At 42.3% G+C, this 27031-nt stretch overlaps 1 protein-coding gene across 1 annotated transcript in view; it reads left to right on the top strand.

The window, feature by feature from the left end:
• Positions 1 to 458: 458 nt before the first annotated feature.
• LOC130356123 (protein argonaute-1-like) overlaps positions 459 to 27031 on the top strand; it is a 104940-nt gene continuing 78367 nt past the window's right edge. The window contains exon 1 of the mRNA XM_056557188.1: positions 459 to 583. Coding sequence (XP_056413163.1) covers positions 559 to 583 — 25 coding nt within the window. The 5' untranslated portion in view covers positions 459 to 558. The remainder of the gene's footprint in view (positions 584 to 27031) is intronic.

Genomic DNA, 27031 nt, shown 5'->3' with positions numbered 1-27031 from the left:
GCCAATTTTCCGCTCACAAATTCTGCTTCAAAAATTAGGAAGTGTGAATTGGTGGACGGAAAATCCATTGACTCGCATGTACATCAGAATTTCTGTCTGCAATTTCAAAGCGGAATTGCAGGCTGAAATTCCGTAGTGTGAACCTAGCCTAACTATAAATAGCCTTAACTAATTAATCACCAATTAATCCCTTATTCTAATTATTATTCTAAGTACATCAACAGGGAAACTTTCCTACTGATTTTCATTGGAAGCCCACACGCCCAGTGTGAATTGTTACTTAGCTCTCAGCAGGAAAGAGCTGACAAGTGCGGCGCAGGATTTGTATCCGGAGACATATAAATAGATCCCTTATACGGACAGCTGCTTGTCAATAAAGTTGTTTGAGGGGGAAAAAAAAGGAATGTCTACGCTCTGTGATTGGTCGCCCGGCGGGAGCTCAGCTGCGCTTGCGTGGGCATGCTGGAGGCTTAGGGAACAGAGGCAGCAGCTGCAGCAGAGCAGCCGGGGACCAGGCAACCTTGTACAGAAGGGCTGGGAGCAAGCTGGGTGGATGGGATGGAAGCTGGACCTTCTACACCAGGTGAGCAGTGCCCCGTCTCCCTACTCCTAGCGGAGGGAACGAGGGGAGGACTGCAGTGGAAGGAGGAGGGAGAAGTGTCTCTGCAACTAATGCTAATGGGTGCAGAAGCCCCTAAAGAAATGCTAATTAGGAATGTGATGCCAAGGGGATGGGGAGGGGTAAACAATGGCATGGAGGGGGATGTGAGTGGTCCTCGGGACTCCTCTGGGGAACGAAGGATGAGGAAAGGTTCACTGCACAGGTGGGAACTTACAGGCTGGAGTTCTGCTGAGAACTTTGTGTCAGCCATGGCTGCGGGACGTGGACATCCCTTCAGCTGGAAGAGCCGAGTCGCCTGTTCACATTGTGCGGTGCTAGGGAGGGCTCCATGTCAGCGGCAGGTGCTTGGGGTGGGAGCTAGTTCTAGCAGTAGCATCCAGTGTGCACAACCAGGAGTCACGATGACAGGGTATATCTGTTTACCTCCTATCTATCTGGTTATCCCTTTTCTGTCTATCTCATATCTGTTTACCTCATATCTACCTGGTTATCCCTTTTCTGTCTCTCATATCTATCTGGTTATCCCTTTTCTGTCTATCTCATATCTGTTTACCTCATATCTATCTGGTTATCCCTTTTCTGTCTCTCATATCTATCTGGTTATCCCTTTTCTGTCTATCTCATATCTGTTTACCTCATATCTATCTGGTTATCCCTTTTCTGTCTCTCATATCTGTTTACCTCATATCTATCTGGTTATCCCTTTTCTGTCTCTCATATCTATCTGGTTATCCCTTTTCTGTCTATCTCATATCTGTTTACCTCATATCTATCTGGTTATCCCTTTTCTGTCTCTCATATCTGTTTACCTCATATCTATCTGGTTATCCCTTTTCTGTCTCTCATATCTATCTGGTTATCCCTTTTCTGTCTATCTCATATCTGTTTACCTCATATCTATCTGGTTATCCCTTTTCTGTCTCTCATATCTGTTTACCTCATATCTGTTTATCCCTTTTCTGTCTCTCATATCTATCTGTTTATCCCTTTTCTGTCTCTCATATCTATCTGTTTATCCCTTTTCTGTCTCTCATATCTATCTGTTTATCCCTTTTCTGTCTCTCATATCTATCTGTTTATCCCTTTTCTGTCTCTCATATCTATCTGTTTATCCCTTTTCTGTCTCTCATATCTATCTGTTTATCCCTTTTCTGTTTACCTCATATCTGTTTACCTCATATCTATCTGTTTATCCCTTTCCGTCTCTCATATCTATCTGTTTATCCCTTTTCCGTTTACCTCATATCTGTTTACCTCATATCTAGCTGTTTATCCCTTTTCCGTTTACCTCATATCTGTTTACCTCATATCTATCTGTTTATCCCTTTTCCGTCTCTCATATCTATCTGTTTATCCCTTTTCTGTCTCTCATATCTAGCTGTTTATCTCTTTTCTGTTTACCTCATATCTGTTTACCTCGTATTGCTCATCTGTTTTATATCTCCTCTATTTATCTCAGGTCACAGCACTCCCAAACCAAGGCAAATATATTGGTTCTTAACTTCTTCATATCTTGTCATATTTGTCTATTCATTTATGGATAGATTTCTATCTCTCTGCTGTGTTCTGTTTTGTACAATTGAAGGGAATTTATCAAGGTTTGTATGCCAGTTTTGCAGTTTAGAAAAGTTGAAAATTTTGAGTCTATTCGCACATAAAGTATTCTACGCAGATTTGATGGGCAGGATTTTCTGCTGCAGATTTCAAAGTAAACTGAATGACTGAACACAGCTTGGAATCCTGTGCATCAAATATGTGCAGAATACTGTGTGAATAGACTCTCTTAATGTCACGCAACCATTTGCAACTTTTTTTCCACCACTTTTTCTGGTGTAAACCTTGGTAATTATCCCCCACTCATTAAATTGTAAGCATACAGCATATCATGCAGTAAGTTTCTGTATGTTGGGATGGGTTATGTAAACTTCTGAGATACTAAGGCGATGCTTTCTATGTTTTTGAAGTGTGCATGAGTGTGCCGGCCTGTGTATGGCATCAGTACTCCGCATTCAGGGGAATGTCTGCGCAGAGATTCTTTGTGCGGACATTTTCCTGAGTGATAACAGCAGGGAGAGGTTACACACCCCAGAATCCAACAACTTAGGGGGGGAGAAACCTAGCAGGACAGCTCACACAGGCTGGAAAGAGACTGAAGAGCAGATACAAGGCAATCTGCAGGAGAAAATCATATGGGCTGTGTAGAGAAAAATTTTAATGGGCACTGTTAGATACAAACACTTTTAATGTTTTTACTGATGAAAATTAAAGACATTTTGTATTATGGTTGATAACATTTTTTTTGAATATTTAATAAAGAAAACGGCTCTTGAAAATCCCACCACTAGAGGTCCCCATACCTACTGGGACACTAACCAGTTCTGCAGCAGCATCAAAATTGTAAATACCTCTTTCAGCAGCTCATAGTGTTAGAAATCCTTGAAGGGGAAGGGGGAGGGTTCCTCCCTTGTAGTGGTGGGAGGCAATTTGTGTGTCTGCTCATGCAGCCTTATCCATGACTCATGGACAAGGCTGCATGAGCAGACACACAAATAGACTCCCACCACTCCAAGGGAGGAACACTCCCCTTCCCCCTGAAAGGATTTCTAACACTGAGTTACTGAAATAGTTAGTTATTTTATAATAAATATAGGTGATATATGGTCAAGCTTAGGTACTGAGGAACATATACTTTTTTTTGTGGCATCTGACAGGTACGCTTTAACCCCTTAACGACGCCGGACGTAAATGTATGTCCTGGTGAGCTGGTACTTAAAGCACCAGGACTTGCATTTACATCCTGTGCATAACCGCGAGCATCGGAGCGATGCTCGGGTCATGCGTGGCAGGTCCCGGCTGCTGATAGCAGCCAGGGACCCGCCGGTAATGGCCGACATCTGCGATCGCGCGGATGTCTGCCATTAGCCCCTCAGATGCTGTGATCAATACCGATCATGGCATCTGCAACATCGCGGTCACTAAAATGGATAATCGGATGTCCTTCCCATCATCGGATGGCCTGCCGCGGCCATCCGATCATCCAGAACGGTGGACGGAGGTCCCCTCACCTGCTTCTGCTGCCTTCCACGGGTCTTCTGCTCTGGTCTGCGATCGAGCAGAAGATGACCGATAATACTGATCAGTGCTATGTCCTATGCATAGCACTGAACAGTATTAGCAATAGAATGATTGCTATAAATAGTCCCCTATGGGGACTATTAAAGTGTAAAAATAAAAGTAAAGTAAAAAAAATTGAAAAACCTCCTCCTCCAATAAAAACCTAAATTGTCCTATTTTCCCCATTTCATCCCCAAAAAGTGTAAAAAAAATAAATAAATATATATATTTTTTTATATACATATTTTGCATCGCCGCGTGCGTAAATATCCGAACTATTAAAATAAAATGTTAATGATACCGTACCGTGAACGTAAAAAAAAGTCCTAAATAGCTGCTATTTTATTACATTTTATTCCCAAAAATTTTTTATAAAAATATATTCAAAGTTTTACATAAGCAAATATGATATGAATAAAAAGTACAGATCACGGCACCAAAAATGAGCCCTCATACCGCTGCTTATATGGAAAAATGAAAATGTTATACGTGTTCAAAATGGGGGGATTTTAAACGTACTAATTTGGTAAAAAAATTTGCGTTTTTTTTTTCGCGCAACAGTAATAGAAAAGTACGTTATCATGGGTATTATTTTAATCGTATTGACCCAAAGAATGAAGAACATAAAATTAGCAAAATTGCGGTTTTCTTTTTAATTTCCCCACACAAATGGTATTTATTTTTTTTTGGTTGCGCCATACATTTTATGGTAAAGTGAGTCCTTAAGTAAGGCCCAAATGGGCTGAGTCTTTAAGGGGTTAAAGCTCATACAGCACATTGCAGAGACTTGCAGGCAAGCAACACTTTTAAGAAGGATCTAAGGGGGAAATATATTCAAAGGTGTTCATGGACTTTAAACTGACTTTTGAGAAATCATTGGGGAGATTATCCCTGATTTTTTATTTTTTTGTTATATTTAAAGTCACTTTTGTTGCAGGTTTTTGGTGCACACGCACATAATTTATCAGGTGTGTGATAAGTAATGCAGAAGTCCACCAAAACTTAGAAAATGGCTGCACAACACAATTTCTCTGCCTTGTAATTTTTCTTATTTAAAAAAAAAGTAAACTATTGACCACTGCATGTAAACGGGCCAACATAGACAAGTCTTCAGAAATCAGTTATATTCTGAGTTCAAAACAATTGCAAAAATACGCAAATTCCCCCCCCAAAAAAACAACTAAAAACATGAAAATTGGACTTAAAATAAATTAAAAAAAAATTATTCATCTCCTACAATGTCCTTGCTCACTATCAATTGCTGAAATTTTTGGAAGAAATTTTGTGGCGTTGTTCTTATAAGGCCGTGTTCACATCTGCAGTGCGACTTCCAAGAATACATGTCTGGGTCTGCTGGATATATTGAGGTTTTCACATTTTCATAGCATGAACAGCACTGAACTATTCTGACCATCAAAGGTTGTAGAAACCTCAATGGAAAGTAGATCTAAACAGAGCATAAAGTACCGGGCCTTGTGTGTCACAGCAAATCACAGTCCAGCTTCATATTATCATGGAACCTATTGAAAGGAAGTTTGTGTATGTAAAGTCAGTGGTTCCTAGAAAATATTATCAGTATGTTTAAGTAAATAGTTTTTGAAACTGTTACATTTTTTCTTTGTGATTACAGATTCTAGCAATGTACATAAACAGCATTTACAGAAGGTGGAGCTATTTTGCATTGACAATAGTTGCAGATATCTTGTAATGTTTTCCTCTTCAGCAGCTAGTGTCACAGTATCAATGCTATGACTACCTGCAGCTTGAGAATGTACAATGTTCTGTGAAGGAGCCATGGATGTAATCTGTCCATAGAGCTTATTGTTTTGCACCCCCCCCCCCCCAAAATGCAGCTGCTTTTCATAAGAAAAATGCCCAGTTCCCAACATCCAGACACTGAATTTTAACATAGCCCTTTATATTGATCAAGACTGGCTCAGATGAAAAACCCTACAACAACAAGACAACTAAGACTATATTTTTAGATAAGACCTAAAGTGTGTGAAAAGTACTAGACATACTTGCAGACATTTTAGCTATTTTTGCCAAGTCAGCGATTCCTAACCAGGGTGCCTCTTACTGATGCAAAACTACAACTCCCAGCATGCCCGGACAGCCTTTGGCTGTCCAAACATGGTGAGAGATGTTGTTTTGCAACAGCTGGAGGCACCCTGGTTGAGAAATAATGTACTAAGTTCTAGAGGTCTTACATTTGGGAAAAAAACTAAAGTTTGTGGTAAAAAAAAATCTAAGGGTTAACTAGGTAATGGAGCCTGGCATAGCTAGCCTTCTACCAAGTGAACAGTGTTGACACAGACCTCTCTAGGGATGTTGGGTTCAGGCCAAATGCCTCTATTACTGAGTAGGAAAAGCAGTATTTGGTAGGTGCACACTGTGAATAGCCAGAAAAACCTGGTGTGTTCAACAAAATGTTCGTCTCCTACAGCAGGTGTTTATTTATATAGTAGCTGTGTAGAGTTCATTATGTTAAGTGGTCACAACAATGGTACATGTACATCTGTAGGAGATCTTTATTAATGGTGCGGTGGTTATCAGGAGTGCCAGCTGGGTGCCACTTGCATCACATTGTGAACATTTAGCTTTGGCACACGCCTGTAAATATTTCTTAGCCCACAATGTCTTAAACTTACTTTTCTCTCTTACACCAGGGCTCTTGTAAAATAAAAATTCTACTAGTTTATAATAAATTTGGCGCAGCCTTTGCAAATTGTTAGCCACATTCCTTAGATTCACTGCGTCAGTGTGTGTCCAGTGCATCTGCTAACCATGCCCCTGAAAGTGCACAAGAAAAATGACAAAGCCAGCGCAGACAACGTAAAAATTGCCCAAAATTCGATCATAATTTCAGTCAATGTGATAAATAAATAAATAAATAAATACTGGGTACGCAATTTTTCAGGAGCACATCAGTTGACAGATTTCCCCATGGTGTTTTTTTATTTTTTCTTTGCACCGTTCGCACTGGACATTTTTATTCCATTGTTTTGTATATGTCTAATGCCAACAACCAAGGGTGTACATATTTGGCTATGAGACATTGCATGTCTGGTTGATCCCATTTCCTTTTCTTCTGTGTTCCGACATCCTGTACAAGTCTACATCAGAGGAACACTTTTTTTGCCAACAGTGGAGTGGGGAAAAAAAAACTGGCACATGGGCGCTAGCGGAATTCCACCTGAAAGGAAAGCCCAATACACTTTTATGGGATTCCGCACTCCCATTGATGGAATTCCGCTAGCGGAAATTCCGAAGGGGCAACGGGAGTGAGGAAACCCATAGAAGTGTATGGGCTTTCCTTTCAGGCTTAATACCGCCGGCGGTATTCCGCCCATGTGAATAGACCCTTAGTTTGCGTTGCACCATGGCTAGACACCAAAATGAATCTAATAACCTTCTAGCTGTAGTAGATGACAGGAAAAAGTGTCTATTCTGAGTGCCACATTTGGTGTCAGAAAAAAACAAGTGTTTCTACAGTTTCCTGTAGATTTTTAATATTAGGTTGAACTTTTCTTTTTCATGGCAGAAAACTAGCATGCAAGCCTTTATAACCCCCCTTCCCCCCCACCATCGTTACAAAAAAAAAAAAAAAAAATGAAATAGAAAAATATTTAAATTAAATCTCCAGCACTTGATCATGGCATACAAGGGAGGAATAGGTGCCATCCTATGATTTGCCAGAGAAGTAATGGTAAGGAAGTACCTGTGTGAGCACTGCTGGCAAAAAGCTAAGCTCTGGTCCCACCCCCTGAAAGGGAGAGAATGGGAAATAGCTGAGCACCATGGAGGGGACTTCCAGGGGCTCAATAACCAGTTTTGTGAACACTGAAATTAACTTATCACAACTGTCTTTATGGGGTTACTGTATACAGTGGGGATCAAGTTTGGACACCCCAGGTAAAAATTTGTTTTCATATGCATAAAGAAGCCAAGGAAAGATGGGAAAATCTCCAAAAGGCATCAAATTACAGATTAGACATTCTTATAATATCTCAACAAAAGTTAGATTTTATTTCCATCATTTACACTTTCAAAATAACAGAAAACAAAAAAATGGCATCTGCAGAAGTTTGGGCACCCTGCAGAATTTATAGCATGCACTGCCCCTTTTGCAAAGCTGAGACCTGCCAGTCTCATGGTTTGTTCTCAATCATCATATGGGAAGACCAGGTGATGTCAATCTCAAAGGTTTTAAATAGGGATCGATTGATTATCGGTTTGGGCGATATTATCGTCCGATAATCACGATTTTGGGCATTATCGGTATCGGCAATTACCTTGCCGATAATGCCCCGCACCGAGACCGCCCCCCCCACCCGCCGCACCGCGTCGCACCCCCCACCCACCGCACACTACTTCTGGCTCCTGCTGCGTCCTGCGTTACGCTGTGCGCAATGACGAATGACGTGCGCGACGTGACCTCACCGTCAGTGCGCACAGTGACAGCTCAGGAGGACGCCACCAGAGCCAGATGTAGAGTGGACCCCGGGCACAGGTAATTATAAAACCGGGGATGGGGGAGGTAATGGGGTCGGGGCGGGGCGGTGGGGGGGGGGGGGGGGGTGCGACGGTGGCGGTGATGGGATCCCCGGACAGGCAGGGGGAGAGAAGCGGGTGGCTGCGGCGGTCTATGGCACAGCAAAAGCCACTACAGTGCATTGATTTAAAGCGCCCGCTTTAAATCAATGATCTGCAGCGGTGTCGCGGGGGGATAAATAGCCGATAGCTTATACCGATATTCCGGTATAAGTTATCGGCCCTAACCTCCACCGATTATCTGTATCGGCCCTAAAAAAACGATATCGGTCGATCCCTAGTTTTAAATGCCCAGACTCATCTGACCTTGCCCCGACAATCAGCTCCATGGGTTCTTCTAACCAGTTGTCTAGAAATCTGAAACTGAAAGTAGTTGACGCTCACAAAGCTGGAGAAGGCTATAAGAAGATAGCAAAATGTTTTCAGATGCCAATATCCTCTGTTCGGAATGTAATTAAGAAATGGCAGTCATCAGGAACAGTGGAAGTTAAAGCAAGATCTGGAAGACCTACAAGGTACCAAAGCAGAGAGAATACTGTATGGAGTGCACACCACAAATATATAAATATAATCCTAAGTCTTTATTACTTACAAAATACAGTAAAAATACACACAGAGGGCTAAAACCAATTAAAAGCTCAACAGAGCATGACCCAACATGGGAGAGGGGCCATGAACCCCCCCCCCCCTCTCACCAATGACCTGTCCCTGAAATATGCACAGTCAATGTGGCTGCTAGTAAATAGATGACAAGGTGAAATAACACACTAGATGAATCTGAAAAATAAACAGCATATGCAATATAGTACTATCTAACAAAAATAGGCAAAGTGCAAGTAGAGTGCATAATATCACCAAATTCTGTGACTTCCTCAGGGGTGTTGTGATCTGGAAGACCAAGAAAATATCAGACAGAACAGCTCGCAGGATTGTGAGAAAAAACAATTCAAAACCCACATTTGACTGCACAATCCCTCCAGAAAGATCTGGCAGACACTGGAGTTGTGGTACACTATTCCACTATAAAGAGATACTTGTACAAATATGGTCTTCATGGAAGAGTCATCAGAAGAAAACCTCTTCTACGTCCTCACCACAAAAATCAGCGTTTGAACTTTGCAAATGAACATATAGACAAGCCTGATGCATTTTGGAAACAAGTTCTGTGGACCGATGAGGTTAAAATGGAACTTTTTGGCCGGAATGAGCAAAGGTACGTTTGGAGAAGAAGGGGAACAGAATTTAATGAAAAGAACCTCTGTTCAACTGTTAAGCATGGGGGTGGATCAATCATGCTTTGGGGTTGTATTGCAGCCAGTGGCACAGGGAACATCTCATGAGTAGAAGGAAAAATGGATTCAATAAAAATTTTGCAAATTTTGGATGCTAACTTGATGCCATCTGTGAAAAAGCTGAAGTTAAAGAGAGGATGGCTTCTAACAAATGGATAATGATTCTAAACACACCTCGAAATCCACGGGGGATTACATCAAGAGGCGTAAACTGAAGGTTTTGCCATGGCCTTCACAATCTCCTGACCTCAACATAATTGAAAATCTATGGAGAGACCTTAAAAGAGCAGTGCGTGACAGACAGCCTAGAAATCTCAAAGAACTGGAAGACTTTTGTAAGGAAGAATGGGCAAAGATTCCTCAAACAAGAATTGAAAGACTCTTGGCTGGCTAAAAAAGCGTTTACAAGCTGTGATACTTGCCAAAGGGGGCAGTACAAGATATTAACTTTGCAGGGTGCCCAAACTTTTGCAAATGTAAATGATGGAAATAAAATCTAACTTTTGTTGACATATTATAAGAATGTCTAATCTGTAATTTGATGCCTTTTGGAGATTTTCCCATCTTTCCTTGGCTTCTTTATGCACATTAATGCACATTTTTACCTGGGGGGCCCAAACTTTTGATCCTCCACTGTACTGTAATAAAATGTTAATATTAGGCTTTCCATCATCATCATCATTATGTAAGATAGATTCAATATATCTCAATAATATTTACTATTTCAATTTTATATCCAGATTTGGAGTGGGCACGTTTATACCAATCTGACTCTGAAAACTGACTTTTCCTATGAGATTGACTATTAGGGTATGTAAATGTCATGGGTAATGGAGGGAAGGGCATGGCTCAAAAAGCTGCAACAAAAACTGCCTTATGCCATGTGATTCCTGCCTTATGTGGTCACTTGCATGCCAGTGCAGAGACTCTGCTCCTTTCCTGCCAGTACATTCTAAAAAATTGCCTTCCTGTCATGCTTGACCCAAGAGTTGCAAGTGTACATAGGTCAGCAGAGGGCATCTATATTGCAACTTGCATTATATTAGTACTATAGATTTTAAAGGGCTCATTGTGTGCTCTTGTGCTTGTTTTGTGGCTATTTATACCAATGGTTACACAGTTTGATGGAAAGCTGTAGGGTACAGTAGAATCTCCCAATAGCAGACACTCATGGGGAATAAAAATGTGTCCGCTATTGAGAGATGTCCCCTATTGGTGGAAAAAAGGCTAAAAAATCTTTCTAAATGGCTGAATACTGTCTTATACTTACTCCAGAGTGTAATTACCTATAAAACATGATAAAAAAGTAATATTATAGTAGAATCTCCCCTTATCCCTCCCCCGTATTATTTCATCCCCTATTTATAAACGGTGCCACCTTATTCTCCAGTGCCTTGTCCCAAATGATCCCCCCCCCCCTTACCACTGTGTCGCATCATTTCCTCTTGATCTCTCCCCTCACTGTGCCATTTAATTCCCCCTTTATTACCCTCTGTGTAAATTCATAACCCCCTCTTTATGAAGCGGCACATGGGGATAAAGGGGGAATTAAATGGCAGAGGGGGTGATGAATTTGCACAGAGTTTAATAAAGAGGGAATGAAATAGTACAGGGGGATCAAGAGGAACTGATATGGCACTAGTACTGGGTGGTATGACCAAAAATGTGTATCACGGTATTTGACGGTATTTTTTTGTTTCACTCCTCTCCCCCTACCACCCTCTCCCCCTCAAATGAATTATCAGCCGCGGCTCATTCATTTCCAGTGCTGCGGCTCACAGGAGGAGGAGAGCAGCACCTGCAGGTAACATAATTAGTTCCCCGGGACAGCGCTGCTACTGATAGTTCATTCATTCAAGGGGGGGCAGACCGGTATTGCGGTATAGGGAAAAATGAATGTCCAACAGGAAAAACACACCTGTATTTGGTATGAACCGGTTTACCGCCCAGCGTTATATGGCACAGGGGGTAATAAAGGGGGGGGGGGTGATTTGGCACAGGGCAAATAAAGTGGCACTGGGGGATCAGGGAAGCAGGGGGGTGAATTATGTGGCCGGCGAATGTACAGAAGCAGGAGACCACTGTTTAAACAGCGGTCTTCTGCTTCTGTGCTGGGGCTTCTCCAGTGGGTGGTGCAACGGTGGCCTGGGCCCTTTGGGAGCTTGGGCCCCTTACTGGGGTATTGGCTGTACCCCCTGACAGCAGTCCTGTGTACAAGGTAGGGCCGGCACATAAGCCTAGTTGTCCCCTATTGAGAGTGTTTTGTCTCCTAATGGGAATGTTTTGTCTCCTATTGGGTGTGTCCGCATCCGCTATTCGAAGGGTGCAAATACTGTCTTAGGCTAAGTTTTTACTTGTTTTTTTTTGGGGGGGAAACGCCAAATCTGCCGCATGGTGTTTTTTCGGCCAAAAAAACACTGCGGACAGATGTTAGCTGTAAATCAATGAGAAATTGCTAAATTCTTTTTCCACTTGGCGTTTTTCAGTTTGGTGTTTTATTTAAAAATTTTTTTTTTTAGCCTTTTTCACTTTTTAATAACATTTTGTAGGGCACCATTAAAAAAAAAATTTTAAGAGATACAGTAGTGAAGGAAAAAATTGTATCTAACAAAGTGTTCCCTTTTTTATTTTTATTTTTTTTTATAACAAAATTTTTAAAACAGGCATCAATTTGTGTGCGGGCAGGGCACTAAAAATGCAGCCGACAATAAGGCCCCTTTCACGCCATAAAAACACTTCCGTTATGAACGCCCGTTAGGAAATCGGCAACGGCCAGTACAAAATCACTAATGGCCGTTAGAAAATCCCATTATAGTCTCTGGGATTTTTCTAATAGCTGTTTTAACCCTTTTTCGCACGTTATTAATAACGGACGTTATTTTGTGATGGGCGAATGAACGGGAGAAATAGTGCATGCACTAATTCTCCTGTTACTGTACGAAATAACGGCCATTATTAACGGGCGAGAACGAGTTAAAACCGCTATTAGAAAAATCCCATAGACTATAATGGGATTTTCTAACGGCCATTAGGGATTTTGTACCGGCCATATAACTGCCGATTTCCTAACGGGCGTTCATAACAGAAGTGTTTTTATAGTGTGAAAGAGGCCTAATAATAATGTAGTGTGTGTGTGTGTGTGTTTCACTTTTTTTTTAAATATATATATATATATATATATATATATATATATATATATATATTTATTTTAGGTAGTACTACTACTCCCAGCATGGAACACATTGTTCCATGATGTGAGTAGTAGTACCTGTACGAATTGACAGATCACCCGGGTCTGTTGCAATCCTACTGTATAATGTGCAGATGCGGCCGGCCGCTCTTCTATGGTCACCTGCACTGATGTATATATACACCAATTCATATTTCCCGCAGAGAGCTGTGATTGGCCAGATGGTTCCAGCCAATCACAACTCTCTGTGGGACATATGAATAGGTGTATATGTCAGTGCAGGGGACCATAGAAGAGCGGCCGGGCGCATCTATACATTATACAGGAGGATCACAGCGGGTGTCAGGAGTGACATCCTCTGTGATGTTTCCTTAACTGCAGGTACTACAGCTCCCAACATGGAGCACACTCTGCTCAAGGCTGGGGGCTGTAGTTCCTGCATTAATAGACAGATCACAATAGGTATCAGAAGTTAAACTAGTCCAAAATGCATCCGATACAAAGAAAATGAAGAATGGAGCACTCACCTGGTCTTGGTGAAAGAAAAACTTATTTATTTTATCACAACATGATTAGGGTTCCATGGCATGCGGGAGAGCTGACAAAGCCAGAGGGGTGGGGGAGTGGGATGGCCAGAAGTTACACTCGCTGCAATCTGTCTATTAATGCAGGTACTACAGCTCCCAGCATGGAGCAGAGAGTGCTCCATGTTGGGAGTAGTAGTACCTGCAATTAAGGACAGATCACAGCGGGTATCACTCCTGACATCTGCTGCGATGGTCCATAAAATAGCAGAGATGCGGGGCGGATCTCTACAGAGCTCACATCTCTGCTCTATACTCTGGCTGACCAGTGATGTGAATAGAACATCACTCATTCATTGGATCCAGCCAATCACCACTCTGGGCGGAAAATGTGAATAGAAATTCACATCACTCATTCATATCACTGGCCGAGTATAGTGCAGAGATGAGAGCGCTGTATAGAGCCGCTCTGCATCTCTGCTATATTATGGCCGATCATGGTGATATGTCTATTAGTACAGGTACTACTACTCCCATCATGGAACAGTAGTAGTACTACCTAAAATAAATATATATAATTTTTTATTTTTTTTTTGGTACCCAACAAATTTTGGGTACCAAAAAAAAACGCCAAAGGGGCCAAAAATGCTATTTCCACTCAAATGCAAAAAACGCCGGAAAAAAATCAAGAAGAAAAAAAAAGAAAAAAAACTTGGTGAACCTTAGCCTTATGGGACTCTGCCGTGGAATTAAAATGTCCCTATTGGAAGGTGTCCCTTATTGGGAGGTGTCCGCTAAGGGAGATTTTGCTGTATTTTGTTTTTATCTCAGCTGCTCTATTGTATGTGCTGCTCAAGGATATACCTGAAGCCAATATGAAAGCTGCTCCCCTTGACAACTTGTTGCTGTTTTTAGAGGCAGACACTTCCCACAATGTACATGATAAAGTGTTACTGAGTCTATGTATCGTTGCATGAGCACCAATTTACACTGCCTGTGACTTTAGCTTTTTGCTGTTTTTGGACATTTGCACTAGTGAAGTATGATAAATATTATGGAAGTCTGCGCTAAAATAGTTATCTAAAATTATCACACATTGTTTACTATTCTTAGTATTGGTAGGGCCCCAAAGTAAATGTTTACTTTTCAGTGGTGCATGTGGGAATAACAATGACAGCTGAGAAATCCATGCATGTCGTTAGCTGGGGCTTCCAAAGGTCCTCATGGTAATTTCAGGCCGTTCCTTGACCCCTTAAGGAAGCAGCTTGTCTGGCCTTAAAGTGTACCTAATGAAAACTTGACAAATGTGACAAATAACAACTATGTGCAGCATTTTAGTATTGTTTTCCAATTGTATTTCAAATTTGGTGCTGGGACGAGCCGCCCTTCTCCCTGCTGTATATCGTTTGTCATATGAAACAGAGCTTCTTGCTCTGTCCCCATAGCAGATGTCTCCAGTGCGAGACCCAGCATAATGCTGTTTACAGCCCTGGGTCTCTTGCTGGAGACAGCTGCTATAGAGATGAAACAGGAAGTTCCATCCCAAAATGCAGGCGGGGAGAATTGCGCCCCATTCCAGTGTTTAGGCACTGAATTTAAAATGCTGGTCAATATGAATCATGCACACTGCAGCACAAAAGTCATTTGTCAAATTCTCATTAGGGGTACGCCCTCGCGTCCTGGTACTTAAGGACGCGAGGGCCTGTACGCCCTCCGTATTTCCGATCATCACCACTTGCCGAGCGGTGATCGGACCGGGATGACTGTTGATATCTATGACTGTTGACCCCCCCCCCCCATCTCGGCGATGTCAATTCAGACCAGGCGATTTGTGTCAATTTTGGGCCAATCGGGTCACTGGTGACCCGATCAACTGGAAAGTAAGAGTGACCGGAGCTGTCAGAGACAGCTCCTACCACTCTAAAGGATAGGAGCAAGGTGGCAGGGGCGCCACCTCTTCCTATCCCCTGCCATTGGTCGATCACGACTGACCGACCAATGGCAGTTAGGGACGGGGGGTTAAAGTTCATTACACCCGCTCTGCCCACCAATTGAAGTCCGGGCAGAGCAGGGGGCCTGCTTACTTACGCTGGTGGCAGCAGAGACATCGGGCTGCAGCAGGAGGAGGCAGGCAGGAGGAGGCTGCAATGAAGAACAGTGGTAAGTGATCTTCACTGTGGCCTTCTAAAAGTTGCAAAACTACAACTCCCAGCATGCCCAGACAGTCAATCCATGCTGAAAGTTGTAATTTTGCAACATCTGGAGGGCTACAGTTTGGAGACCACGACTTAGCGGTCTCCAAACTGTTCTTCCCCAGTTGTTGCATAACTTCAACTCCTAGCATGCCTTTAGGCTGTCAGTGCATGCTGGGAGTTGTAGTTTTGCAACCACTGGAGGCACACTGGTTGGGAAACACTGAGCTAGAGTGTGACCCTTTAGTCCTTGATAAAGCCACTGCTTGTGGTGAAACGTCGGGGAGGGTTTATGTGTGATCGTTTTTAACTACAGTGTACCCCCAGTACAAATTGCCAGTCGGACTGCAGCCGAGGCAATGGAATTATATAATCAAGACTAGCATGTGGACACATGCAGTAGATATGATATTGCAGCAATCAACTGGAGACATTTACACTGGAATTTTAAATGTATTGGCATTAAAAGTTATATTTTAGGTTTACAATTAATTTAGTGGGTGGTAAATCTAGGGTTCTAGTGATCACTTAGTGATCAATTGTAAATAGGAGTGTGTTTCCTAACTCAGTGATTTCAAACAGTGTTCCTCCAACTGTTGCAAAACTACAACTCCCAGAATGCACTGACAGACCGTACATGCTGGGAGTTGTAGTTTTGCAACATCTGGAGGCACCCAGGTTGGAATCACTGAGCTAGAGTCTGTTTCCCCACCAGTGTGCCTACAGTTGTTGCAAAACTACAACTCCCAGCATGTACGATCTGTCAGTGCATGCTGGGAGTTGTAGTTTTACAACAGCTGAAGGTTTCGCACAGAGTACATTCACACAGGCAGGTTTACACAGGGTTTCCTTCTACAAGTTTGAGCTGCGGCAAATTTTCCGCCGCAGCTCAAACTCCCAGCGGGAAACTCGCTGTGAACCCCCGCCTGTGTGAATGTACCCTAAAAACACTATACTACACTACACTAACACATAATAAAAAGTAAAACACTACATACACACCCTTACATGTCGTCCGTCCCCCCCCAAATAAAAATGAAAAACTTCTCATATGGCAGTGTTTCCTAAACGGAGCCTCCAGCTGTTGAAAAACAACAACTCTCAGTATTGCCGGACAGCCATTGACTGTCCTGGCAGGCTGGGTGTTTAGCAACAGCTGGAGGCACCCTGTTTGGGAAACACTGCCGTAGGGTTTTGGTGGAGACAAGCCCCATCCTTGTGTCCGGGTCCGCCCCTATTGCAAATTCCTAATTTAGGCCTCAAATGCGCATGGAGCTCTCTCACTTCAGAGCTCTGTCGTATTTCAAGGCAACAGTTTAGTGCCACATATGGGGTATTTCCGTACATGGCGTTCTCTCACTCCTGAACCTTGTTGTGCGTCCACAGAGCATTTTGCGTCCACGTATTGGGTATTTCCATACTCGGAAGAAATTGCGTTACACATTTTGGGGGATTTTTCTCCTTTTAACCCTTATGAAAAGGAAAAGTTAGGGGCTACACCAGTATGTTAGTGTAAAAAATAAAATACATTTACACTAACATGCTGGTGTTGCCCCATACTTTTAATTTTTACAAGAGGTAAAAGGAGAAAAAGACCCCCAAAATGTGTAACACAAATTCTTCCAAGTACGGAAATACCTAATATGTGGACGTAAAATGCTGTGCGGACGCACAACATGGCTCAGAAGTGTGAGAGTGCCATGTACATTTGAGGCCGAAACTGGTGATTTATACAGAGGTGGCTGATAGTTACAGCAGTTCTGACATGAATGCAAAAAAAATAAACAAAAAAAACACCCACATGTGACCTCATTTTTTTTAAACTACACCCCTCACAGAACGTATCAAGGGGTACAGTGAGCCTTAACAACCCACAGGTCTTTGATGAATTTTCATTAAAGTTGTACGTGAAAATTAAAAATGTTTTTTTTTTTTTTTTCCTGAAATGCTGTTTTTATGCCAAATTTTTCATTTTAACAAGGGGTAATAGGAAAAAGCCTCCCAAAATTTGTAACCTCATTCCTTCAGAGTAAGGAAATATCCCATATGTGGATGTAAAGTGCTCTGCTGGCGCCCTACAGGGCTTGGAAGAGAAGGAGCAACATTGGGCTTTTGGAGAGAGAACTAGGCTGGAATTGAAGGTCATGTGCGTTTACAAAGCCCCCATTGTGCCAGAACAGTGGACCCCTCACGGAATCTAACAAGGGGTACAGTGAGCATTTACACCCCACAGGTGTCTGACAGATTTTTGGAACAGTCGTCCGTAAAAATGAAAAATTAAATTTTTCATTTGCACAGCCCACTGTTCCAAAGATCTGTCAAACACCAGTGGGGTGTACATGCTCACTGCACCTCTTATTAAATTCTGTGAGTGGTGTAGTTTCCAAAATGTTGCCACGTGTGTGTGTGTGTTTGGGCTTTGTAAACACACATGGCCCCCAACTTCCATTCCAACCAAATTCTCTCACCAAAAGCCCAATGGCGCCCCTTCTCTTCTGAGCATTGTAGTTCGCCCGCAGAGCTCTTTATATCCACATATGAGGTATTTCTATTACCCCTTGTGAAAATGAAAAATTTGGGGTAACACCAGCATTTTTTTTCCGTACCACTTTAACAAAAGTTCGTCAATCACCTGTGGGGTGTTAAGGCTCTCTGTACCCCTTGTTATGTTCCTTGAGGGGTGTAGTTTCCAAAACAGTATGCCATGTGGTTTTTCTTTTCTTTTTTTTTTTCTTTTTTTTTTTTTTACTGTTCTGGCATCACGGGGGCTTCATAAATGCGACATGCCACCCAAAAACCATTTCAGCAAAATTCGCTCTCCAAAAGCCCAATGTCACTCCTTCCCTTCTGAGCCCTCTAGTGCACCCTTACTCAAGAGAAATGTTGTTACAAATTTTGGGGGGCATTTTCTCCTATTATTCCTTGTGAAAATGAAAAGTTTGGGGTAACTCCAGCATTTTAGTGTTAAAAATAAAAATTTTCATTTTTACTTCCCACTTTAACAAAAGTTTGTCAATCATCTGTTGGGCATAAAGACTCATTTTACCCCTTGTTGCATTCCTTGAGCGGTGTAGTTTCCAAAATAGTGTGCCATGTGTTTTTTTTTTTTTTTTTTTTTTTTTTTTTTACTGTTCTGGCATCATGGGGGCTTCCTAAATGCAACATGCCCCAAAAACCATTTTTCTGCAAAATTCGCTCACCAAAATGCCATTGTTGCTCCTTCCCTTCTGAGCCCTCTAGTGCACCCACAAAGCATTTTACATCCACATATGATGTATTTCCTTACTCGAGAGAAAATGAATTACAAGTTTTGAGGGGGCCTTTTTACCTTTTACTCCTTGTAAAAAATTTAAAAAATGGGGCTAAAATAACATGTTAGTGTAAAAAATTTAGATATTGATTTTTTTCTCCATTTTGCTGCTATTCCTGTGAAACGCCTAAAGGGTTAACAAACTTTTTAAATGTCATTTTGAATACTTTGAGGGGTGCAGTTTTCATAATGGGGTCCATTATGGGGGATTTCTAACATAAAGACACTCAAATTCACTTCTAAACTTAAAGAGGCACTGTCATTGTTAAAAACTTTTCATATATTGCAGGACTCATTATAATATGACATTTCACAATATAAACCTGTTAAAAAATGTTTTAAATTTTTACCTGAAATTCATGCTCAAAATAGCCACCACTAGGGGTCGCCTGTCTTTTAGCCAGACAGACTAGTCTAGATTTTACAGCATACTGGATACTGGCTGTAAAGCATACCGGTATCCAGTATAGGAGATTTCTATTGTGTATGCAAAACTACAGATAAAGGATGTGTGGACATGCTGGGAGCTGTAGTTTTACAGCTGGAGACAACACTGCTCTAACACAGTTATTTACAAACATTGCAGCTTAAGTTGTTGCTAAACTACAACTCCCAGCATGCTGAGAGTTTCTCAGACTCAAAGCTTTCTCAGACTCCTGAATGACAAAGAAGTTGATCAGAAATTCAGGAGTCTGGGAAAGATGAATGACACACATAGTGACAGCTATGCTGATTAGCATCCAGCTTTACTAGGAGAAGATAAAACAGATAGAACATGTATTCATAAAAATGCTGTACTTTTATCTAAAAAATCCTTGCACTCATTTTGCAAAGATCTATTCTTATATTTATACATTTTATCCTGTTATGAATTCACCATAATGTCTTCTGATTACTGCAGGCAAGCTCCAAGTATCTTCCTCTGACACATGACACAGCATAAAACCAGAGAGGAAAGGGTTACAGAGTAGAGAGTACTGATTGGCTGACTGCACAGGCTTGCGCCTGTGAGGGAGACAGACTGACACGCCCCCTCCAGCCTGCACAATTAAAAAGTAACTCACCAGCAGATAAATGCTTATATCTCTGGATATATAGGTCCGAGACACATAAAAATTATATGCACATGATCAGGATTGGGTCCTGAGTAACATATCACTTTTTTTTTTTTTTTTTTTTTTTTTTTTGCACTATGACAGGTACGCTTTAACTGGTCCCTGAAAAATTCTGATTTTGAAATTTTCGTGAAAAATTTGAAAATTGCTGCTATACTTTGAAGCCCTCTGATGTCTTCAAAAAGTAAAAACATGTCAACTTTATGATGCATACCTAAAGTAGACATATTGTATATGCGAATCAATATTTAATTTATTTCACATGTCCCTTTTCCTTACAAGCAGAGTGCTTCAAATTAGAAAAATGAAAATTTTTGTAACTCTTCTGAAATTTTTGCATTTTTCACCAAGAAATGATGCATGTATCGACGGAAATTTACCACTACCCTAAAGTAGAATATGTCACGAAAAAAAAAACATTCTCGGAATCAAATTCATAAGTAAAAGCATTCCAGAGTTATTAATGCATAAAGTGATAGAGGTCAAATTTGAAAAAAACTGTTTTCAAATCAACTGGTGCCAGAAAGTTAAACAGATTTGTAAATTGCTTCTATTTAGAAATCTTTAGCCTTCCAGTACTTATCATCTGCTGTATACTACAGAGGAAGTTGTGTAGTTTTTTTCCAGTCTGACCACAGTGCTCTCTGCTGACCATATCAGGAACTGTACAGAATAGGAGCAAATCCCCATAGCAAAAAATAGTGAATAGTGAAAAATTCATATTTTTTTTCACCACAGTATCCCTTTAAGGCCAAAACAGAAAATTGGCCATACAATTAAAGGAATGCTGAGACAATTTTCATCTTTGTGTTTTTTCATCTTTGTTTCTTTTAAGAGACATAACTCTTATTTTTCTATCCACACACAAATAAGGGATTTTAGTACTTTACTTTAGTACTTTAGTATTAATTTGTACTATTTGTTTTGATGGGACTGTTTGATAAATTTTTAAATGCTTTTTTTTCTGATAAATGATATAACCAAAAAATCAGCTATTCTTGTGTTTGGTATTTTTTCACCTTTACACTGTTCATATGGTGGGATCGTAAACATTACATTTTTATAGTTTGGAGTGGACAATTCTGCACTTGGCGATACCAAATACCTCTTATTTTTTTTATTACATTTCTTTATTAGTAAAATGTGAAAAGGGAGGTGATAACATTTTTATAGAGATATATATTATATTTTTTTACATTATTTATTTTACACTTTTTAAGTCCCTGTAGGGGACTATTAAAAGCAATAATTTTAATGTTCCGTGATATTGGTGCTCTACATATAGTCTTCATGAGGCAGACTGTATCAGAAGTGTGATGATTGTAGGCACGGTTTAAGGATAAACCCGCCAGCCACCATTTTACTTCATTGGGTCCCTGATGAGTACCACAAAAACTTTGGCCAACTTTTAGATGCTGTGATCAAAATTGTCATCTTCTGACCCCTATAACTTTTTTATTTTTCCGCATATGGGGCAATATGAGGGCAAATTTTTTGCGCCATGATCTGAAGTTTTTATCTGTACCATTTTTGTATTGAACAGAATTTTTGATCGCTTTATGATATAAAAAGTGACCAAAAATACGTTATTTTGGACTTTGGAATTTTTGGCGCATACGCCATTGACCGTGCGGTTTAATTAATGATATATTTTTATAGTTCGGACATTTACGCACGCGGCGATACCACATATGTTTATATTTTTTTTTATTTACATGGGGTTTTTTTTTTTAATGGGAAAAGGGGGGTGATTTAAACTTTTATTAAGGAAAGGGTTAAATCACATTTATTAACTTTTTTTTTTGCAGTGTTATAGCTCCCATAGGGACCTATAACACTGCACACACTGATTGCCAGCATTGTTCACTGCAAAGCAATAGCTTTGCAATGGTCAGCGTTATCGGCGGTCGATTGCTCAAGCCTGAATCTCAGGCTTGGAGCAATCAATCGCCGAGGGGACACGCCGGAGGCAGGTAAGAGGACCTCCGCTCGTGTCCCAGCTGATCGGGACACAGCATTTTCACTGCGGTGGTCCCGATCAGCCCTGCTGAGCAGCCGGGCAGCTTTCACTTTCGTTTTAGATTTTGTTAATAAATGATTGATTTCATTACAAAGTACAATTGGTATTGCAAAAAACAAGCCCTTATATGAGGCTTTTAGGTGCAAAATTGAAAGTAGTATGATTTTTAGAAGGAGAGGAGAACAAAAATAAAGTGCAAAAACGAAAATTGGCCTGGTCCTTAAGGACAATGGACGTACTCCTATGCCCCCGTTTCCGAGTCCTTAAGGACCGAGGACGTAAGAGTATGTCCTGTCCATTCCCAGCCCCCCGCCGCTAGCCGGAGGGGAGCCGGTGCCCCATGCCTGCTGAAATCGTTCAGCAGGCATCGTGGCATATCGCCCAGGGGGCATTATGCCCCCCCCATGTCGGCGATGGCCGCAGATCGCTGGACAATTCAGTCCAGCGATCTGCGGCAATTCCAGGTCAATCAGTTCTCCAGAGACCCGGAATTACTGGCTTATCAGCCATAGCCAGCAGGGGAGAGGTGGCACTGGTGTCGGTTTCTCGGCCGACCAATCAGGGCACCTGCTGCGGGTGTCACTCCCGCAACCCGCTCTGCCCCTCTTCCGGAGGACGTGAGCGGGTGCGGGACGTGCACCCCGGGTGCTGGGGACCCTGATCCCCGGCGTTAATGTTGGGATCGGGGCCCCAGGAGCGACGGCGGCGGCAGGTCTGACCTGCGCGGCGTGGATCAGCAGCAGTAGGAGGTGAGTGACAGCCTCCTGCTGTTGCTTAGCAACAGCTCCCAGCAGGCAAAAAGGGCATGCTGGGAGCTGTAGTTATGCAACAGCAGGAGGCAGACCACCACAACTCCCAGCATTCCCTTATGGGCATGCTGGGACTTGTAGTTTTGCAACAGCTGGAGGCACATTTTTTCTATGGAAAAGTGTACCTTCAGCTGTTGTATAATGACAACTCCCAGCTTGCACAATCAGCTAAAGTGCATGCTGGGAGTTGTAGTGGTGCATCTACTGGTTGCACAACTACAACTCCCAGCATGCCCGTTGGCTGTCGGTGACTCCTGAGAGTTGTAGTTTTGCAACAGCTGAAGGCACACTGAGTTAAGTAGCAAACCAGTGTGTCTCCAGCTGTTGCATAACTACAAGACCCAGCATGCCCTTCCGCTGTCCGTACATGTTGGGGGTTGTAGCTTTTGCAACAGCTGAAGGCACACTGGTTGCAAAACACTGAGTTTGTTACCAAACTCGGTGTTTCACAACCAGTGTGCCTCCAGCTATTGCAAAACTACAACTCCCAGCATGCACTGATAGAACGTACATGCTGGGAGTTGCAGTTTTGCAACAGCTGGATGTTTCTCCCCCCCCCCCCCCCCCCCCCAATGTGAATGTACAGGGTACACTCATATGGGCGGAGGTTTACAGTAAGTATCCGGCTGCAAGTTTGAGCTGCGGCAAATTTTCTGCCGCAGCTCAAACTGCCAGCGAGAAACTACTGTGAACCCCCGCCCGTGTGACTGTACCCTAAAAACACTACACTACACTACCAAAAAAATAAAAAGTAAAAAACACTACATATACACATACCCCTACACAGCCCCCCTCCCCAATAAAAATGAAAAACGTCTGGTACGCCACTGTTTCCAAAACGGAGCCTCCAGCTGTTGCAAAACTACAACTCCCAGCATGCACTTATAGACCCTACATGTTGGGAGTTGTAGTTTTTCAACAGCTGGATGTTCCCCCCATCCCCAATGTGAATGTACAGGGTACACTCACATGGGCAGAGGTTTACAGTAAGTATCCGGCTGCAAGTTTGAGCTGCGGCAAATTTTCTGCCGCAGCTCAAACTGCCAGCGAGAAACTACTGTGAACCCCCGCCCGTGCGACTGTACCCTAAAAACACTACACTACCATAAAATAAAAAGTAAAAAACACTACATATACACATACCCCTACACAGCCCCCCTCCCCAATAAAAATGAAAAACGTCTGGTATGCCACTGTTTCCAAAACGGAGCCTTCAGCTGTTGCAAAACAACTACTCCCAGTATTGCCAGATAGCCATTGACTGTCCAGGCATGCTGGGAGTTTTGCAACAGCTGGAGGCACCCTGTTTGGGAATCACTGGCGTAGAATACCCCTATGTCCACCCCTATGCAATTCCCTAATTTAGGCCTCAAATGCGCATGGCGCTCTCACTTTGGAGCCCTGTCGTCTTTCAAGGCAACAGTTTAGGGCCACATATGGGGTATCGCCGTACTCGGGAAAAATTGTGTTACAAATTTTGGGGGGTATTTTCTGCTATTACCCTTTTTAAAAATGTTAAATTTTTGGGAAACCAAGCATTTTAGGAAAAAAAATTTTTTTTTTTTTTTACATATGCAAAAGTCGTGAATCACCTGTGGGGTATTAAGGTTCAAATTACCCCTTGTTACGTTCCCCGAGGGGTCTAGTTTCCAAAATGGTATGCCATGTGTTTTTTTTTTTTTTTTGTTTGTTTTTTTGCTGTCCTGGCACCATAGGGGCTTCCTAAAGGTGACATGCCCCCCAAAAACCATTTGTCGCTCCTTCCCTTCTGAGCCCTCTACTGCGCCCGCCGAACAATTAACATAGACATATGAGGTATGTGCTTACTCGAGAGAAATTGGGTTTCAAATACAAGTAAAAATTTTCTTCTTTCTACCCCTTGCAAAAATTCAAAAATTGGGTCTACAAGAACATGCAAGTGTAAAAAATGAAGATTGTGAATTTTCTCCTTCACTTTGCTGCTATTCCTGTGAAACACCTAAAGGGTTAATACACTTATTGAATGTCATTTTGAATACTTTGGGGGGGGGGTGCAGTTTTTATAATGGGGTAATTCATGGGGTATTTCTAATATGAAGACCCTTCAAATCCACTTCAAACCAGAACTGGTCCATGAAAAATAGCGGTTTGAAAATTTTGTGAAAAATTTCAAAATTGCTGCTGAACTTTGAAGCCCTCTGGTGTCTTCCAAAAGTAAAAACTCATAAATTTTATCATGCAAACATAAAGTAGACATATTGTATATGTGAACCAAAAAAAAATTTATTTTGAATATCCATTTTCCTTACAAGCAGAGAGCTTCAAAGTTAGAAAAATGCAAAATTTTCTTTTTTTTCATCAAATTTGGGGATTTTTCACCAAGAAAGGATGCAAGTTACCATAAAATTTTACCACTAAGTTAAAGTAGAATATGTCACGAAAAAACAATCTCGGAATCAGAATGATAACTAAAAGCATTCCAGAGTTATTAATGTTTAAAGTGACAGTGGTCAGAATTGCAAAAAACGCTCTGGTCCTTAAGGTGTAAAATGTCCTGGTCCTTAAGGGGTTAAAGAGTATCTGTCACCAAACTAAACTTTTAATATATTGTTCCTTATGTAATTATAAGACACTTTGCTATTTACTTGCTGTTAAAATTCTCAACCTTTTTTATATGTTATTAATGTGATTTGAAAAAACAGCCACTAGGTGGCTCTGTTCTGTTCCTAAACAGTTCATTTGATCTCCACCCGGACTTGCAGAAGTCCAACTCAGGAAGTGCATGCGGGGCATGACGAGTCGCTGCTCTTGAAGGCTTCAGTGACGTTGCCCCTGCTGGGGAACGCCCACTTTTTTCCTGCCGGGAGCTTACACAATGTGAGCAAGGGGAAAGGTATGATACAGAATTTTTTAAAGCTCGGAATTTTTTTTTAGCGCAGGAGGGGTGTTAGGAGTAGTTAGGGCTGGGTGGTATACCTGTTCATACCGAATACCGAAATTTTTGTCCTGCACAATATGAAATTTTCCCCATACCGCAATACTGGTTTGGCCCCTCCCCCTCGGGAATGAATGAATTATCAGCCCAGCGCTACGCTGTCCCCAACTAATCATATGTGATCCGCGAGTGCTGTTCTGCCCCCCCCCAATTAATTATCAGCCCAGCGCTGCGCTGTCCCCATCAGTGTACATACTCGCATATCACCCGCAAGCGCTGCCCTCCTCGTCCTCCTGTTTGTTGCGGGCCACCGGCGCTGACACTCTATACTGTACGCTGTATCCCTATGCCCGGGCTGAAAAAGATAAACAAAATAAACTTTATCTCACCTTCCCCGACGGTCCAGATCAGCTTCCTGGGGACGTGAACGTCGGACAGCCATCAGCCTATCACCGGCCGAAACGATGTTGGCTTCTTACATGACAGTGGGCTCAGCCTATCACCGGCCGAGGCGGAAAACATCGCTGAGCCGGTGATAGGTTGACGGCTCTCCGACGTTCCCGTCCGCAGGAAGAGCGTAAGGCTGACGTAGGAACGTGCGTTAAAGTTTATTTTGTTTACCTTATGCAGCCCGGGCATAGGGATACAGCGTACAGTATAGAGTGTCAGCGCCGGCGACCCGCAACAAACAGGAGGACGAGGGGGGCAATACTTTTGGGTGATATGTGAGTACTTACCCCGATGGGGACAGCGCAGCGCTGGGGTGATAATTAATTTTGTGGGGGGGGGGAAGGGAAATACCATTATATACCGTGGAACCGCCATAAGTTACAAAAATACCATGATACACATATTTGGTCATACTGCCCAGCCCTAGGAGTAGTTAGTGAATGTAATCTAAGTTAGTTTAGAAAACATGGTTTCATGACAGGTACTCTTTAAGGTGAAAATGGGCTTGGACCTTAACCACTTGACCCGGGAAAAAAAGGGTGAATGGGGCTGTTCGAGACACGATCACGTGATTGATTGTTCGAAACGACCAACCAATCACTACCCTGCTGCGCGGTGATCGGGGCCGGCGGGGTCTCCTACCTTTGCCCGACCCAGTGGGGGTCCCCTCAGGAGCGGCGGACAGGAGCAGTTAGGAGCGGTGGCTGCGGCAGGTGCAGCGTCGTTGCAGGCGGCAGGATACAGCAGGAGGTGAGGCCTGTTTACCTCCTGCTGTTGCTTAGCATGCATAGCCAAAGGGCATGCTGGGAGTTGTAATTTTGCAACATCTGGAGTTGCAACTACAACTCCCAGCATGCCCTTTGGTAGTCTACCCATGCTGGGCATTGTAGTTCTGCAATAGCTGGAGGCCCATTTTTGTCTATGA

This window comes from Hyla sarda, chromosome 2, assembly GCF_029499605.1.
Source record: "Hyla sarda isolate aHylSar1 chromosome 2, aHylSar1.hap1, whole genome shotgun sequence".
NCBI classification, from domain to species: Eukaryota; Metazoa; Chordata; class Amphibia; order Anura; family Hylidae; genus Hyla; species Hyla sarda.
The sequence above is the reverse complement of the archived record's forward strand: the minus strand, read 5'-3'. Positions and strand labels throughout refer to the sequence as shown.